Below are 17,309 nucleotides of genomic sequence, written 5' to 3' on the forward strand. Positions count from 1 at the left end.
TCACACAGCTCTGGAGGACCTAGACAGACACAGTCTCACACAGCTCTGGAGGACCTAGACAGACACAGTCTCACACAGCTCTGGAGGACCTAGACAGACACAGTCTCACACAGCTCTGGAGGACCTAGACAGACACAGTCTCACACAGCTCTGGAGGACCTAGACACAGTCTCACACAGCTCTGGAGGACCTAGACAGACACAGTCTCACACAGCTCTGGAGGACGCACCACTGCAGTCGAGAAGCAGCTCTGTGAGCTCAGGGTTACACGGAGCTGAGCTCTTCTGGGGACAACCAAAACGCAGTGCCTCAGCCAGGCTGGCAAAACATGAGCAAGGAAATAACACACAGGCCTGGGCCACTTCTAAAACAAGCCCAGCATGACATCTTTCAGATGTCAGGGTCAGATCAAGAGCATTTCTGATTTAACACAGGCTCCTCCCTCCCCGGGTCTAGCAAAACAGATTTACAGCAGCCAGACGGGAAAAAATAAAACCTGCTCCCAAGATTCAGGACTTTAGTTCCTAAAGAAACACAAATACTTTAACTTCAAAACACCTTTATGTTATAAACGTGGCAGCTACCTGGACCTGGGGTGGCTTTTCTTCCTGCTCATGGTTCTCCCGCCCTGGCTGCTCTGACAGCTTCTGCAGGTACGCAGTTACTGCCTGGGTGTCGGGGTAGGAGGGGGCCATCCTGGCTGAAGACACTTCGGCTGTCCCCGCCACATTCTGCTGAGAGGAAACGGCACTGCCACTTGTTGCCGAAATGTTTCCCATGTTCAGTTCAGTTCCTACCAAAGCGTTCTCAAACACCTCCGTCTGAGGGCTGGTGGCAGTGCTGGTGTGATGTTCTGCTTGGGACTCAGACAGGGTCACCCCTAGGGGGCAGCAGTGGCTGTCTGATATTATCACATGGTCCTCTTTGTCCGTCATAGTGATGAGCAGCTGGCTGCACTGGTTGCATCTCTCCGGGACAGGCTTCAGATCCTGGGGAGGGAGGCACTGCACCAGCGCCAGGCTGTGGAACGCGCCACAGGCCACCTGGAGCACCACGCGCCCGGCAAGGTGTTCCACCTTCTGGGGCTTTGTCACTGGGAAGGTGGTGGTGATGAGACCCAGCTGACAGCCGGTGCCCCATGCCCAGATCTCTCTGCTGATTGACAAGGCCAGGGTGTGCTCCTCGCCACACGCCAACTGCAGAATCCTCACAGCTAACAAGGGGCTGGTCTCCGAGTCAGAAATGCTGACGGAACTTGGCTCTGGCACATACTGCTGGTTCGCTACTGCACACTGGCCGGCAGTGTTCTCCCCCCACATGTACACCGCCCCGCTTTCTGTCACCGCCCCGCTGTGGAAGCTCCCCGTGGCCACTGTGACAACATGATGCCCAACCAGGGCACTTTCTAGAAGGGGGCTGCTTGGACAGATTTCCGCAGATTCGCTTTTCCAGGGCAGGGTCCCAAAGCTGTAGACCTCACCATCTAAGGTTCCAAAGAGAAAAAAGAGAGTTAGTGAACCTTCAAAAGCATATCATAAAGACTTGGAAAAGTGCAGAGCATTTTTGCATTTTTTGCATTCTGGAGAGCAGTGAGAATTTAAGGTCCACAGGCCCACTGTAGCAGCCAGTCGACACCGTAAGCCGCTATAAAGCAGCCAGCAACACTGCGGTAAAACCACAGCTGTGTGCCAACTCCTCACCCACAAAACACAGCTAGGAACACGGTGCATGCCACGAGATGAACATTTCCTTTTCTATTTTTTTCTTTTCGCCCTGGGTTCAACACAGGGCCTTTCCTGCTAACCGAGTGCTCTACCATCAAGCTCTATAGATCCCCAGTTGAGATGATCTTCTGTCTTCTGTAATTTGGACACTTAATAGCATGATATTGCTTAAACATGAGAACAAGGAGAAGCTGTCCCACAACAACTACGCCAGCTTTTGTGAGATCGGGTCTCCCTCTGTAACCTAGGCTGGTTTGGAACTAATCATGCAGACCAGGCTAGTCTCAAACTTGTGGTAAACCTGTTCCAGCCTCCTGAATGAGCTACCACCCCTGGCTACCACACTAGATCATTCCTCTATTAAAAAACATTATTATTAGTGCGTATGTAAGATGTGGGGGAGGCTCAGCCCACAGCCTAAGGAGCTGGTTCTTTCCTTCTATCTTATGTGGATTAGGAAGACCAAACGCAGGTCGTCAGGCTGATGTGCCCACTGCCTTTACCTGCCGAGCCATCTCACTGGCCTATCTCTAGATTTTTAAAGATACCATGGTAGGGAAAGGCTTCCAAATATCTTTTTTGTTGTTGTTGTTTTAAAGACAGAGTTTCTCTGTGTAACAATCTTGGCAGGCCTGGAACTCGCTTTGTAGACCAGGCTGGCCTCAAACACACAGAGATCCGTCTGCCTCTGCCTCCCGAAATGCTGGGATTAAAGGTGTGAGCCACCACCTCTTGGCATTTCCCAATTATCTTAATAAATGTTTTCAGGTATGTTAATTAACATATTCCAAATATCTTATTTATAACAAAGGCTACTTATATAGCTCAGTGCTAGAAATTCTGCTTAGCATACACGAGGCCCAGGTTCAGTCCTCAGTACTGCCAAAAGGAAAAAGAAAAAGGCCACCAGAATGCTTCATATATCCTTGAGAATTACACATTTTGAGATCTACAGAATAGATATTAAACTTATAGTTCACGCTTGTCAAGTATTTCCTAAAACCTTAATATGTATCATAATAAAACAGTACACTAATACATTAGAAAGAACTCTTATATGGTCATGCTTATTTCATGATACCTCTAAACAGAGGTGTAAGCAGTTTCCTAGAGTTCCTCTTCTCTTAGTTCCTACAATGAAAGTGTAAAACATTATCAATACTGAAATGTCTCCTAAGCAGAAATTTAAAACATCAGTGGGAACCTTGACCCGAATCCCACATAAACGGCATCAAGAAGGAGGGACGCGTGGGTCTCTGCTTTAGAGCGCAGGTCGTCCCTGGGCTTCTCGGAGCTGAGCTGCCATAGTCGGTCAGGGAGGCTCTGACGAGTGGGGGCTCGGCGGGGATTCTGCACCCATGCCCTTGTGAGCAGCAGTGGGAGGCAGGGAGGTGCAGGGAGCCTTTGGGTTGGTCCAGGCACACACGGTGTTAGTAAGCCCCTGCTCCCAATGGCATTACTGCTCTGAAATGTCGGAACAGTCTATGAGGTTATGTGTGTTCAGACTACTATAAAAGCAAAAATGACAACAGAATGTCTTAAATTTACTAATAAATGTATTTTCTTTAAAGGAAGTCGAGATATAATTTAAGAACAAAAGGGTACACGCTGCAATGGAGCTTAGAAAGGGCCTGCGGTAGCCAGGAACCCTTCCCTGACCTAACACAGCCACGAGCAGGGCTGTCCGCATCATCAAGTCCCCTGTGAAATACCTTCAGTCAGAAGAACTCCGTGTTTCACACCCAGGGCTGCCTGGAGAACTGTCTTTCCTCCCCAGCCTGGCAACCTCTCCGGTGTTAGAGAAAAGGATCCTGCCTGCCAGACGTGGACCAGGCCTCTTTCTTTGGATCCTTCTGCCTCTGCTGAGCTACAAACATTTAAAAAGAAAACAATAATAATTATTTCCACAACTCACACTGTCATCTTTCGCCCTTAAGAGACTTCTTTCCTTCTATATGTCTGGATGTGTATTGGGGGAGGCAGGGCTGTGAATCTAAGATGGCACCTTCTGCCAGCACAGACGTTGGACTGGGTCAGACAGTTCAGCATTCGCTTTACACTTTGATTATGAATGACACCAGGGCCAAGATAATAAAACTCTTTGTATAAAGGGCTAGGAGAAATCTAAACCCACAAATTGGCCTCTATGCAATGGTCTGAGGTATTTTTATGGTTAATGATTGGGCAGCACAAAAGCATTCTAATTTATGAGAGAGAGATGAAGAAATGAAATCTTTTGCTTTTTGTGGACTTTAAAGCTAACTGCTATTGACCTTTGCTAAGGGTGCTGGGGACTGACCCCGGGGTCGTACACGTAACAGGCAAGCTCTACCCCCAACTACACTTGGTGTTTTCAGTTGCTTGTTTCAAGATAACACAGATCCTTCTATTTTAGTGAAAGCAGAGAAGGTTTTTAGAATGTCTCTACTTTTGCTAAACAATATTTCTTTACATTATAGTTGGGTTTAGGAACTGCGAAAAGAAAGTCACAATTTAACCTTTAAATAGAGAGAGAAACAACACTGCTGATAAGAAAAGACATCTACAAGAGTTTACAAGCACAAGAAACTAACAAAGCTTTTCTCTAATCACCTTTACTCAAATAATTTTGTCTCTTTACCTACCAATTACAAATGCAACCATGTGCTCCCATGTAATAGCGCTGAAAAGAGAATCACACTAAACATTCCCTACAACCATGTGGAGCTGTCTGCAAGAAGATGGTCTTACCTTTTCTTCTTCGAGTCCATCGGTCAGGAGGAATACTCCATCACCAAATCATCTCTATCAAGACCTAAACAGAAGACACCGCTTAGTAAATAATAAACAGGAAGCACACAAGTAGAGAGGACTATGTGAACACTCTGCCACTGTATTCCTTCAAAGGGAGAGCGGGGGAGGGCGGACCTCTAACAAGTGTGCGTTCACAGAGTGATAAATATTCAGAGAAACTATTCCAACTATTCCAGAGCCTGCCTACCCACAGTCAAGCATCAGGGATGAGCCTGCCTACTGAGCTTATAAAATGCAATGTCAAAGACGACGAGGAAGCCTGCAAGAAGTCAAACTCTTCCAGGCAACGGATGTTTTAGGTTTTAAGAAATTATTATAAGAAGGCAACTCAATCTGAAGATCAACATATTCAGTATAAAAATTACATATAGACTGTGGTAGTTTGAATAAGACATCCCCCATCTATTTCAATACTTGGTCCCTAGTTAGTGGAACTATTTGGGAAGGATTAGGAGGTGTGGCCTTGTTGGAAGTGTGTCCAGCGGTCCAGTGGCATTCCCAGTGCACTCCCTGCCTCCGTCCGCAGCTCCAGAGCTCTCAACTTTGCTCTGCCACCATGAATTCTAACCCCTTTAGCCCTAAGCCCAGTTAAATACATCCTAAGTTGTTGTAGTCATGGTGTTTTATCACAGCAGTAGAAATGTAATTAACACACATATTAAGGTTACTTTTTAAATAGTTCTGGGACACAGAAAAATTTAAATTACAACTGGGAAAGATTTTTTTTTAAATCTCAGTGATTTATCACATCCAAGTTATTTTAATTTTCAATAATGAGCAAAAATCAATAATTATTAAATTACTTTATGTGCTTCATTAAAATACAACATTTTCCATATATTGGAACTTATGCAGTAATTTCCCCAAATAAATCTTAATTCAAAACTAACATGCACCAAACTCAAGATGACTAGAAAAAAAATCTGAATTTTAAATAAGGTGTTTCTGGGCCCACTACTTGCCTTTTGATCTAGACAGAAGCTCTTCACCCTCACCAATCACCAGCTCAGAATTTCTGGAACGCTACTTATGCCCCAGCATGCTAACTGGCGAAGGGACGAACTATCTGTCGGGCACCTGTGCCACAAGCTGAGCCCTTGCCAGAGCTCAGTGCAGCTCCTTTCCAACACAGCTGTCCACCGAGAATGCCAATGATACAATTTAGCTGCATGCCAGAGTCTTGTTCCTACAAAACCTGGAATTCTATGCATCGGAAAGACGTCATAAGGACAAGTCACACACACACACACACACACACACACACACACACACACACACCACGTTGACCTGGTAAAGACCAAAAAGAAGAAAAAAGATCTTAAACACTCGGGGTAATTCCACACTCTGACTGTTGGCGTCTTGAAGTTCCCATTTTAGTTTACTAAACCTGCTGGGGATGTAGTTACGTGGTAAGAGCATTTAGTTCACTCTTGAACACTGGCTCTGGATTCATTCCCGAGTATTCCCCCTAAGCAGTAAAATAAAATAAAATCCTCACCCCAAACCCAGGCACAGCAGCTACGGACCATAACCCCAGCTCTTAAAAACCTGAGGCAGGAGACTGAAAAAGTTCAAAACCAAGCTGGGCGTGGTGGTAAGTACCTGTGGTCCTAGGACTAGGAAGGTAGAGAGCTACACTATCTTGAGTTCAAGGTCTACCTCAATAAATAAATACATTAATTAGTAATTAGCAAAGAAAAAGTTCAAGTTTAACGGAGTGCATAACAAGCCCTTGTCTCAAAACATAAGACCAAAAAAATCATTCAATGGAAAAGAGCTAAATAAGAATTACTGTACAAAAATAATGACCCACCAGTTTAAAAAAAAAATCAATCTTTTAAAAAAGAAAAAAGCAAAGGAAATGTTGAATGAATTTCAGTTTAAAAATTCATGTCTTAAAAGGCACCAAAATTCATACACACACACACACACACACACACACAAATACAAGCAATGAAGCCCTATTTTTGTGGACCTTATAATACAGGGACCAAATTTTATAATTTTCTGCAGAGGGCACGGCATGGTCACCGCTCTGCAAACAACCTGCCCTGGCAGGGTGATCTAATGTCCATCTGTTTATTCCAGACTGCCTGGAGTTCTCACTACTTCCCATCTGTGTATCCGGAGGAAATTACTTTCTACTCTGTAAGAGCTTAATTTAGAATGGTTTGGATCCTTCAAAGTTGGCCAAGAGGTACTACGTAAACAGAAGGTAAATCTGAATAAACGTAATGCTATTTGATAAACAGAACTATTAACTGCAACTAACGATGTCTGAGACGGCAGCTAGCTTTGGTAAGACGTCCACTTCACAGTGTGCAGTGAACGCTGAAGCCAGACATACTCTTTGCGCATCTGCAGAGATCCAGGAGTGTGCTTCTGATTACAGTACCTAGCAGGAGCCAGAGGACCCTCCTAGAAGTCACATCTCATTTCCTTGTGCTTCATGGCGACAGGAGCCCTGCACCCCTGCATGTCTTCATAACGACAGGAGCCCTGCACCCCTGCATTTCTTCATGGCGACAGGAGCCCTGCACCTCTGCATGTCTTCATGGCCACAGGAGCCCTGCACCCCTGCATGTCTTCATAACGACAGGAGCCCTGCACCCCTGCATGTCTTCATAACGACAGGAGCCCTGCACCCCTGCATTTCTTCATGGCGACAGGAGCCCTGCACCTCTGCATGTCTTCATGGCCATAGGAGCCCTGCACCCCTGCATGTCTTCATGGCCACAGGAGCCCTGCACCCTTGCATGTCTTCACAGCGACCGGAGCCCTGCACCCACTGCATTTCTTCTGCTAACAGTCCAGTCTTCCTGCACTGCATTAACCAACTCTGACAAAGACGCTGTAAGAAAGGACTCACGTGGAGTCAGATCCACAGATCTCCACGACACAGACAACCTAGACTCTAGTGCTTCGAGCTGTTAAATCCTCACTATAGAGCTCGCCTGTCTGCAAACTATTATCTCCCTCACAGTAAAGAGGACTCAACCCTCAGTGACACATTAAAACTAAGAGCAAGCCTTGGTTCTTACCAAAGGGAAGCCACCTTTAGACCCCACTGGACCCTCACCTTTCTGTAAGGAGAAAATGGGCTGTATATGAAGACGCTGTTTTAATATCGGGACCTGGACATGCCCTATAAAAAGAATATGGCCTAGTGTCCTAATCACTGCTAAAGGGAGCTACAAGCCACGATACCACAGCTTGGGAGGCCAAGGCAGGAGGACTGCCCTGAGTTTGAGGTCAGCTTGTGTAACAATGCCAGGCCCTGTCTTTAAAAAGAAGAGCTATGAACTGTCTATATTCCCATGATATCAGAACCAGAGATCCAGAGTCCAAAACTCCGAAAGTCTCTCCCGGCAGAAGTCCACCCTGACCTCAATGCAGTCAACTGTAGAATCCGGCCTGAGCCAATGAGGGATTTGTTATTTTGTCCTACAGCAAATATTGCCCTGCCCCTCTTGCTGCAGAAATATCAATAAGATAAAGCTGGCACAGACCTCAACAGAGGTGTTACATGATACAGTGTATACACCAGTTCAGAAGGGGAAATGTCAGCTCCAAAACATGCTAACAGACGAAAGGAACTTGGAACCTATATTAAAAAAAAAAAAATCACCATAATTTTTGGTATGTCCCCCAACTATTAACTTCTTATAGACTTCATTCTGCTTCTTCTGTGTCCTTGGTTTTCATTTGGGGTGGGAAATGTGGGCAGAGGAAGTCTTACATGTTGCCCTGGCCAGTCCAGCAGCCAAGGGTCGACTGTACTCTCTTGGGTCTTTCTACCACGATAGCTCTCTATAGGGAAGACAGCATCCGCAAGAACCAGGAAGCTAACTTATGTCCTCTCCTTCTCCGCTTCCTTCTCCCCCACCCTTTCTCTACCCCACCTGCTTTCTGAGAAAGTCTCACTATGTAGCCCAGGCTATCCTCACATCTGAAGAAGTGATCCTTGTCTCTGCTCGGAGAGCACCGAGTACAGAATGTGCCCCATCTCACGCTGCTTCTCTTCTACACCGGTTTAAATGGGTCTTTGGGACCAGGAATATAATTCGGAAGCAGAACACTTGCCTAACAAGTCTGAGGCCAAAGGTTTGATCCCAAGCCCTGCAAAGGGTGTTTTTATTAAAGTAATAGCAATGGCTGGGCGGTGGTGGCACAGGTCTTTAACCCGGCACTCAGGAGGCAGAGTTCAAGGCCAGTCTGGTCTACAGAGTGAGTTACAGGACAGCCAAGGCTGTTACACAGCAAAACCCTATCTTGAAAAAAAAAAGAAAGAAAACAAACTATATAGTAAATAGCAGGAATTAAAGTTACAAAAGTAACGACAATTAGTGATCAAAACCAAACAGGATTGGCGAGGGGGCTCAGTGAGTAAAATTGCCAGCAAACCCGATGACCTGAGTTCAGTCCCTGGGGCCCGCGTGATGAAAGGAGAGCCAGCCCCCAAGAGCTGTCCCCTGACCTCCACATGCTCATCATGATGTGAGTGCACCCACACACATTTAAATAAGTAACATCCGCAACTCCACATTAAGATAGGAAGGTAAACTGTGTGGGGAACATTATTTTAAGTGTGTTACTTCTGTTTATTCTGCGTTTGTTTAACTCTGTGAAGCTGTGATCCTTTGCCTGTCTGTCTAGAACACCCAATGGTCTAATAAAGAGCTGAATGACCAATGGCGAGGCAGGAGAAAGGATAGGCGGGGCTGCAGGCAGAGAGAATATACAGAAGGAGAAAACTGCGAGAAAGGGTTTGGAGAAGAAGTAGCCCAAGAAGGAGGAGGATACTAGGGGCCAGTCATCCAGCTACACAACAATCCACAGATTTACAGAAGTAAGAGAAAGGAAAAGCCAAGAGGGAAAAGGCAGAGGGGATAATAAAAATTAAGAAAAGTAGGCAAGAAACAAGCCAAGCTCAGGCCAAACGTTTATAACTCAGAATAAGCCTCCGTGTGTGATTCCTTTGGGAGCTGGATAGCGAGGCCCCCAAAAGAGTCCAAAGAGCTTAACGTCATACTACTACGAAACTGGGCACGGTGACATACTCCTTTAATCCCAGCAACACAGAAGGCAGAGATGGGCAGATCAAAAGTTAAAACCAGTCGCAGCTTTAGCAAGTTCAGGCCGCCCTGGGCTCCACTGGACTCCTGGCCTTGTTTCAAAAAAAATTAAAACCAGAAACAGGAAAGCAATAAAACAAAGGAGCAAAGTGTATCATAAACTCTGAAAGGAATTTACAGATTATCTAATGGCACAAGTGACTCGAACACAAAATTACTAGATTTTCAAGTAGCCATCCACAATCTGTTCTTTTCTGTCTACACGGGTGGGTGGAGTTAAGAGATGGACTATAGTCCAGGTTGCTTTGAGCTCTGCAATCCTCCTGCCTCAACCTTGTAAATTCCGAGATTACATGTATGAGCCACTATACCTAGCTAGTGTTTACCTTTTGAAGTCTGAGTTGGTTGTAGTTTGTTATAATGTAATAAACCAGAGTTCACACTGAGGATACAGTAACTAGTGATCTATGAGAGTCTGGTATGCTACATGGGTAAAATCCTGGAGTCCTGGTCACTGTGTTTACATGTGGACCAAGGCATGCGTGGACTCCAACATCTACAAATATTCCAGACGCCAACAACTGCTTCTTGCCGCTGACACCTTTAGCGGGCATGCAGGGCTGAGGACAGCAGACCCACCAGGACTGACGCTAATCGGCTGAAAACCTGTCACAGCCACTTCAAATTCTAACCTCCCTCCCCAAAAACACTCCCTAAAATAGCTCAGCAAGCTACTTACTACTTGTAATTCTGTGCTAAGGGGATACTGCCTTTACTCTGTCTTCACTCATTTAAAACTAACTCCTGGAGGTCAGAAAGCGTGACCTTTTCACGCCTTGTGCCCACACTAACCACTGCAAACAAGCTGACTATATCTGAAGAAGAGCCTGCATGCAAGACACAGTCCTTCATCTGAAGCTGCAGATGGCCGTCCCAATACTCAGTTTATAGTTTTTCTTTCCTTTTTATTTTTGCTAGCTTTTAAAACATTATTTGTTCAGTGTGTGAAGATTCTGGGAGCCAGTTCTTTCACCATGTGGGTCAAGGGGACTGAATGAATGTGGTCAGGCTTGGTACCTTTACCCTCTGTGCCTCTCCCTACAGCCAACCCTTCTTTCAGTGGCTTGCAGCTTTAACCAAGACCTACCAAACTCACTCCTGACTGTCAGAATCCTCTAAAAGTAAAGGTGTGTGGCCATGGCACCAGGAATGTCCATGAATGCTCACTTAGGTTTTTTCTGTATCTACTGCACAGTTTGAAATTTTGGGTTTTCCAAAATTAGTAAAATTCTCAGGAAATACTTTATAATATTGCCATAGCAATAAGAGGCATAAGTTGCTGCACTGTCTTGAAATTTGACATTTAATATCTCAGGATAATGCATTTATTAACTAATGTAACCAATTCAAAATAAGGTGCTCATGACCTCATAAAATTTTGGTAGCTTCGTAAGTCAGGCTATATCCAAATGCCTTCCAGAGTACTGTGGATGAATCTGCTCCCAGCACTTTAAGAGTCCAAGATGGGTTTGTGTTCAACTCTCCCGAGAGCCCCTAGCATTCTGACTCCGCTGCAGCTTCCAAGCAGGGCTCACACCTCACTTCCTGACAGAGGAGAGCACGTCCCAAACACGGGTCTGTTTCCTCTCCGCTGCCCTGGCACATTCCTGTCTTCCTGCAGGGAGACAGCGCTGCTTCAGACTGCACCGCTCCTGAAGCCACAAAGTAAAATAAAGTCTACGGGGCAAAGTGTCCTGGCGGTAAACTTAAAAACTGTGAAATGCAGTTTCATAAATCATCTTAGCCATACATAAAAATAAATATCAAACCTACGTCCTCACCACCTGGTTTTTAACAGATAACAATGTATTTCAAATTTGCTTCGCTCCATAGCCCAGGATGGCCCTGAACTTGCAATCTCAACCTTCCAGGTGTCTGCTGCGGCTGCCTAGTTAGCTCGTTTCCACAGGAGAAGAGAGTGAGAGACGGAGCTGCAGGCAGGCACCCACTACGTCTAAAGCACCTTTGTGTACTCTCATTAGCCGTGTGCAGCTCAGTCAACAATGCTATGTAAACACATCCTACTGGGTGTAAACACCCGTCGGCATGTGCTCCTTTCACAAGACATAAAGTCCTTACAGTGAGCACGGACCTAGCTAATTCCCCTTTTCAACGGGAGATAAGGACATTCAACTGCAGGAACAAACTAGTTCATCTATTTTCCTACGGCTGTGCTGTTGGACTGTTCTACTTCATTACTGTTTCAAAGAGCTCTACCATGATTCCTGTTACATGTTTGTTCAGAAAGCTGCCCCTATATTTAAGTTAAGAAATTGGCTGGGTAATATTTAGATGGTGTAAGAAAACACAGTGCTGAGTGACCATTACCCAGGCACCCTCACTCCATCAACATCTTAACCCAGGAGTCACGTGAGCAAGGAAAACATAAACACTTGATAATTAAGAGAGAGATGAGTCTGTCAATTCGTGGACTTAAAGAGACTACTGCTAACCTTCCGTCTGGGTATAACTCACTGGCAGCAAAATGAACTGCCAAAAGTCCCATCTCTTACTTGTAAGGTTGAAAAAAAAACAACTGTATCTTCTGCAAACTTTCTAAGAATTGCCTAACTGCTCAAGCAAGTTCGACAGCTCACTGATTTAATTATTATTTTTTTAGTCATGCATGGTGCTGCGTGCTTACAGTCCTTGCACACGGAGGGCTGAGGCAAGATCATGAGTCTGGAGCAGCCTGGACTACATATTCAAAAACAAACCAGATCAAACTAAAGGCGTAAGCTAGACACACCACCACCATCACACACCCAGAGGAATTGGGGTCCAGACCGGGGTGAGTGCAACACCAAGAAGAAAAGCCTCATGCTTTGTTTGTATGCTGCTGGTTACCAAGATTTCTTCAAGGACTGACATTAAAAGCTGCCATTTTTAATTAATAAAAAAAATGAATTGTTTGGTAATTAAAGGGAAAGAGTTAGAAGCTTAAAAAAAAAAAACTAGGCCTTCTAAAAAAGAAATGCCAGGCGGGGAGACTGCTCCCTCGGCAAAGCATCTGCTGCACAGAGCCCCAGTCCAGGTCCCCAACATCCACGTAAATCCAGGTCAGCGACCTGTGTGTAGAATCCAGCTCTGGGGAAGAGCAGTGGGAGAGACAGGAGGATCCCTGGAGCGTACTGGTAGACAGTCTAGCTGCAACGGTGAGCTCTAGAGTCAAGGGAAGACCTTGTTGTGTACAAAGTGTGGAGGGATAGCAGAAGACAGGTGTTGACCTTTAGCTTCCATACCTGTGTACACCTGTAAACACGCACGCACGCACACACACACACACACACACACACACACACAAACAGTCAAGGTAGGTATGGTGCATATATGTATATGTTGGGAGGTGGAGGCAGAATGATCAAGATGTCAAAGCTATGGGGCTATAAAGGCGAATGAACGAGGAAAAAGAGAAGGGGAGGGACAGGGGAAGGGAAGGGAGGGAGAAAGGAAGGAAGGCAGGCAGGCCGGCGGCCATACGGAGAAAAAAAAAACTGTCTTTAATAGAGTAGGAATCTGTGATAAACATTATTCTGCAAAAGTTCTAAACGAAGCTACGGTCTGGAAGTTACTGAAGCGCTGACAACCCTCCTCCCAGTGACTGCAACAGAGTTCAAACGCCATCAGAGAAGGCCTCCCAACCTACCTTCCTCCCTTCTTACTCAACTCACCCTGGCCAAGTCTCATAGTAACAGAGTTAAATTTGGGGATTAGGTAGAGCAGTCTACGAATGTTTTATTGCATATGCAGCTTGATGTCTAAAGGGATGACTTCTTGTCTTCCAAAATCCTACTGAAAAATGGGCCTCCAGTCTCCAAGATCACATGAGTCGCTGAGACCATCCATCCTTGGCTGAGCAGCATTTACAATCCAGTTCACTGTTAAGAAGTGCTAGAGCCGGGCGGTGGTGGCACAAACGCCTTTAATCCCAGCACTCGGGAGGCAGAGGCAAGGACGTGAGTTCGAGGCCAGCCTGGTCTACAGAGTTCCAGGACAGGCTCCAAAGCTACAGAGAAACCCTGTCTCAAAAATAACAACAACAAAGAGCTAGAAAATGGGAACTTCACGGCGAGAAAGCTGCTCAGTCGGCAGACTGCTTGCCTAGCGCGGTGGAAGGAGAGAAACTCTGGCAGGTTGTCTCCCGAGCTCAACTTGCTGGCAAACACAAGCACACACCATAAATAAACACAATTTTAAAAATGTTTAAAGCATGTGTCTAGATAGCCTCGTGCCTGTAGGAAGGATTCTTTTGCCTTTTTTATATTACCAAACTAGTAACCTACACAATGCCCCATAAACCATTTTATGATCTCATTTACCAAAGAAAAGTTCTGGAAATAGAATAAGTATACGAAAATATAGAAATGTATTTACTTAACTAAAAATCTTTTCCTTTTTTTTTAACTTTTGGAAGTGGGATAGGGAAGTGGAGGCTTGTCTTTTATAGCCCCAGGCTAGTCTCAAAGGGCTGTGTAGCCAAGGATGACCTTGAACTCCTGGCCCTCCGGGCTCTAGGTTGAGATTACAGGTCTGCCTGAGTTAATATTTTAAACCCTTTGAATACTGTAACTTCAAAAGCCACCAACATATATGTGTGTTATATACTATATATAACATACATACATTTTTATATATAACATACATATAGAGAGAGAGGGAGGAAAGGAGAGAGGGAGAGAGGGGGAGAGAGGGTGTGAAGACACTTAAACACACCCCTCTTAGGAAGCCTTTTGTTTTTGTACTCTGCAACTCACCTCAGGCCAAGCTGCCCTAGAACTATGTCACCCTGGCTGTTCTCCCACTTGAAATCTCCGACTCAGTCTCTGGAGTCAGCAAACATGCATCATTGTGTGCCCAGCTGGGAAGTCATTTTCTTCCTTTCTTTCTCTCTCTCTCTTGTTTTTTGTGACAGGGTCTCACCATGTAGCTCTGGCTGTCCTGCAACTCACCAGATAGACCAGGCTGGCCTCAAACTCACTAAGGTGTCTCTTTCATCACCTGTACCTGATTCTTTAACACTCAGGAGGCACAGGCAGGCCAATATATGAGTTCGAGGCTAGTGTGGTCTATAGAGTGAGTTCAAGGACAGCTAGGGCTACACAGAGAAACCCTGTCTCAAAAAAACCAAAACAAGCAAACAAATCTTTTCTTGGGCAGGGTATGGTGGTTCCTGTCTACGATCCAGTCCGTTGAAAGTGGGGCCAGCCTGGTCTACAGACTGAGTTCCAGGTTAGCCTGGGTAACAGACTGAGACCTTGAGCCGGTTGGGTTTTGTAATGATGCCAGCTCTAGGCAGTCCTAGGAGGTATAAGGAAGGCAGCTTAGGATGTGCCTAAAAGCAAGGCAGTAATCAGAAAACCACCTTCCTCCAGGACCCTTGGCCTTGAACCTTGAACTCCTGGCTTTGCTTCCACCTCTGGAGTGCTGTGGTCACAGGTCCTCACCTATCCACATCACAGATGTGGATATTCCTATCCTCTAGGGAAGCCACCAGCACCAGGCTCCTGATGCAGCCCTGCCCGACTTCCCTCAAGCAATGGGGTGATATGAGTCATATAAACCCTCTTCTCCCCAAACCATGGTGCTAATCACAGCAAGAGGAGCAAAGCCGGTCAGACCCTGTCACAAAGCAAACCATCCTCCTCTCAAGCACATCCTCTGCTCCACCGGAAGAAAGAACTACGGAGAGTTCTTGTGAGCTGGTGGCGTTCTTTAGAAATAATTTAAGGAGTGCAGCACGGTCAGATGTAGGCTGTGTGTGATGCCAGCACTCCAGAGACAGGAAAACAGGACCAAGAGTTCAAGGCCAGCCTCCACAATTCAACTGTACAGCACGTTTGAGGGGAGCCTAGGATACATAAGGCTACCCCCTCCAAAAAAAAAAAAAAAAAAAGACTCAGGATCAGTTACCGCTTGTTTTAAACTCATCTAATCACATAAAAACTAAAATCAGAACTCCAGCAGTATCTCACCATACCCTTTACCCTCTGACAGTCCAACTGCCCAGCGTAGGGGTATGTGTGGTAGCATACACATATGTAATCCCAGCAGTCCAGAAAGTAGGGGAGTGCAGTAGTACACATGTGTGTAATCCCAGCAGCCCAGAAAGTAGGGGAGTGTGGTAGCACACATATGTAATCCCAGCAGCCCAGAAAGAAGGGGTATGTGCAGTAGCACACATATGTAATCCCAACAGCCCAGAAATAAGGGGTATGTGCGGTAGCACACATGTGTAATCTCAGTAGTCCAGAAAGAAGGGGTATGTGTGGTAGCACACATGTGTAATCTCAGTAGTCCAGAAAGAAGGAGTATGTGCGGTAGCACACATATGTAATCCCAGCAGCCCAGAAAGTAGGGGAGTGTGCGTTAGCACACACGTGTGTAATCCCAGCAGCCCAGAAAGAAGGGGTATGTGTGGTAGCACACATATGTAATCCCAACAGCCCAGAAAGAAGGGGTATGTGCGGTAGCACACATATGTAATCCCAGCAGCCCAGAAGCTGAAGCAGGAGAATCAAGAACTCTAGACCAGCCTAAATTACAAATCAAGACCCTGTCTCAAAAATAAATAAATGTGGTTTGTGAATACTATTCAAGTTTTCTTCCTAAATTACCTTGGGTCTATTTTTCAATTTTACACTAAATTATTTTCCATTTAACACCAAATTACCTGTTGAACACTACTATAGATACTATTTTCAAAAAACTTATTATATTTATTTAATTTATTATTTTTCATGAGGACAACTCAAGGCCGTCAGCTCAGTCCCTTTATCACTGGGTTTCAGGAATTAACTAAAGCCATTAGGTTTGATGACAAGTACCTTTACCCACTGAGTCATCTCACTGGGCCATGTTTGCAAATTTTAAGATTATAAAACAGCTTTGAATTTTCTTATTTAACCATGAACTCTAAACCTACCAATACTAGACAAAAATTAGGAAGTAACAAGTGTTGACTAGGTGTAGATTATATCAGCATATTTTCCATATTAAAATACCTTTATGTAATGCCAAAGTTACTGGAGGATAACTTGAAATCATTTTTTCCTCTAAATAAAAATCATAAAATTATTTCTTAAAATGAAGAATAGTTGTTCTATCAGAGACAGTCAACAGAGAAGCCTATGTCCTCTTTAGGGTCCTATTATGTATTGGCGACTCTATATAGAGAAGCTTGTGCCCACTCTTAGATGTCCATGGCCCTTGCCCACTCTTTTAATGCCTGTGCTTAAATATGTGTTATATCCTTTTCTTAATAAACTCCAATTATTGCTCCTATCTCTTAGAAAACAAAAGGTCACTATGTAGCCTGACTCATGATATACTAGAAGAAATGAGTAACTATACAGTTAATAAATATTGGTCATTTCCCATGGCCTGGAAACCGCAATAAATGATGCATGAGCCATACATGTAAAAGTACTAACACCAAGAAAGTCTAGGGTAGAGCTAAGAAATCTGAGGAAAGAGGCTCAAAGACAGATGTGTTCAAGATATTCCAAAGCCTAGGACTCTTAACCACCGTGCTTCTATTACCAAGGTTAAAATACTACATTTCACTCATTGTATGGCAGTGACTGCCTATAATCCCAATACTCAGAATGCTGAGGCAGGACGGGAGCCACAAGTTCTAGGCCAGACTGAGCTACACAGC

The 17,309-nt window shown here is 45.0% G+C and overlaps 1 protein-coding gene across 3 annotated transcripts in view; it reads right to left on the reverse strand.

The window, feature by feature from the left end:
* Positions 1-17,309, reverse strand: part of Als2 (alsin Rho guanine nucleotide exchange factor ALS2) — a 69,522-nt gene that overhangs the window by 48,179 nt on the left and 4,034 nt on the right. For all 3 annotated transcript variants that reach the window (XM_087902395.1, XM_087902396.1, XM_087902394.1), the window contains exons 2-4: positions 4,455-4,518; positions 3,437-3,591; positions 585-1,483 (exon numbers count right to left, since the gene is read on the reverse strand). In XM_087902395.1, coding sequence (XP_087758521.1) covers positions 585-1,483; positions 3,437-3,591; positions 4,455-4,474 — 1,074 coding nt within the window. In that variant the 5' untranslated portion in view covers positions 4,475-4,518. The remainder of the gene's footprint in view (positions 1-584; positions 1,484-3,436; positions 3,592-4,454; positions 4,519-17,309) is intronic.

The sequence above is a fragment of the Myodes glareolus genome, chromosome 27, assembly GCF_982192425.1.
Source record: "Myodes glareolus chromosome 27, mMyoGla1.1, whole genome shotgun sequence".
NCBI lineage: Eukaryota > Metazoa > Chordata > Mammalia > Rodentia > Cricetidae > Myodes > Myodes glareolus.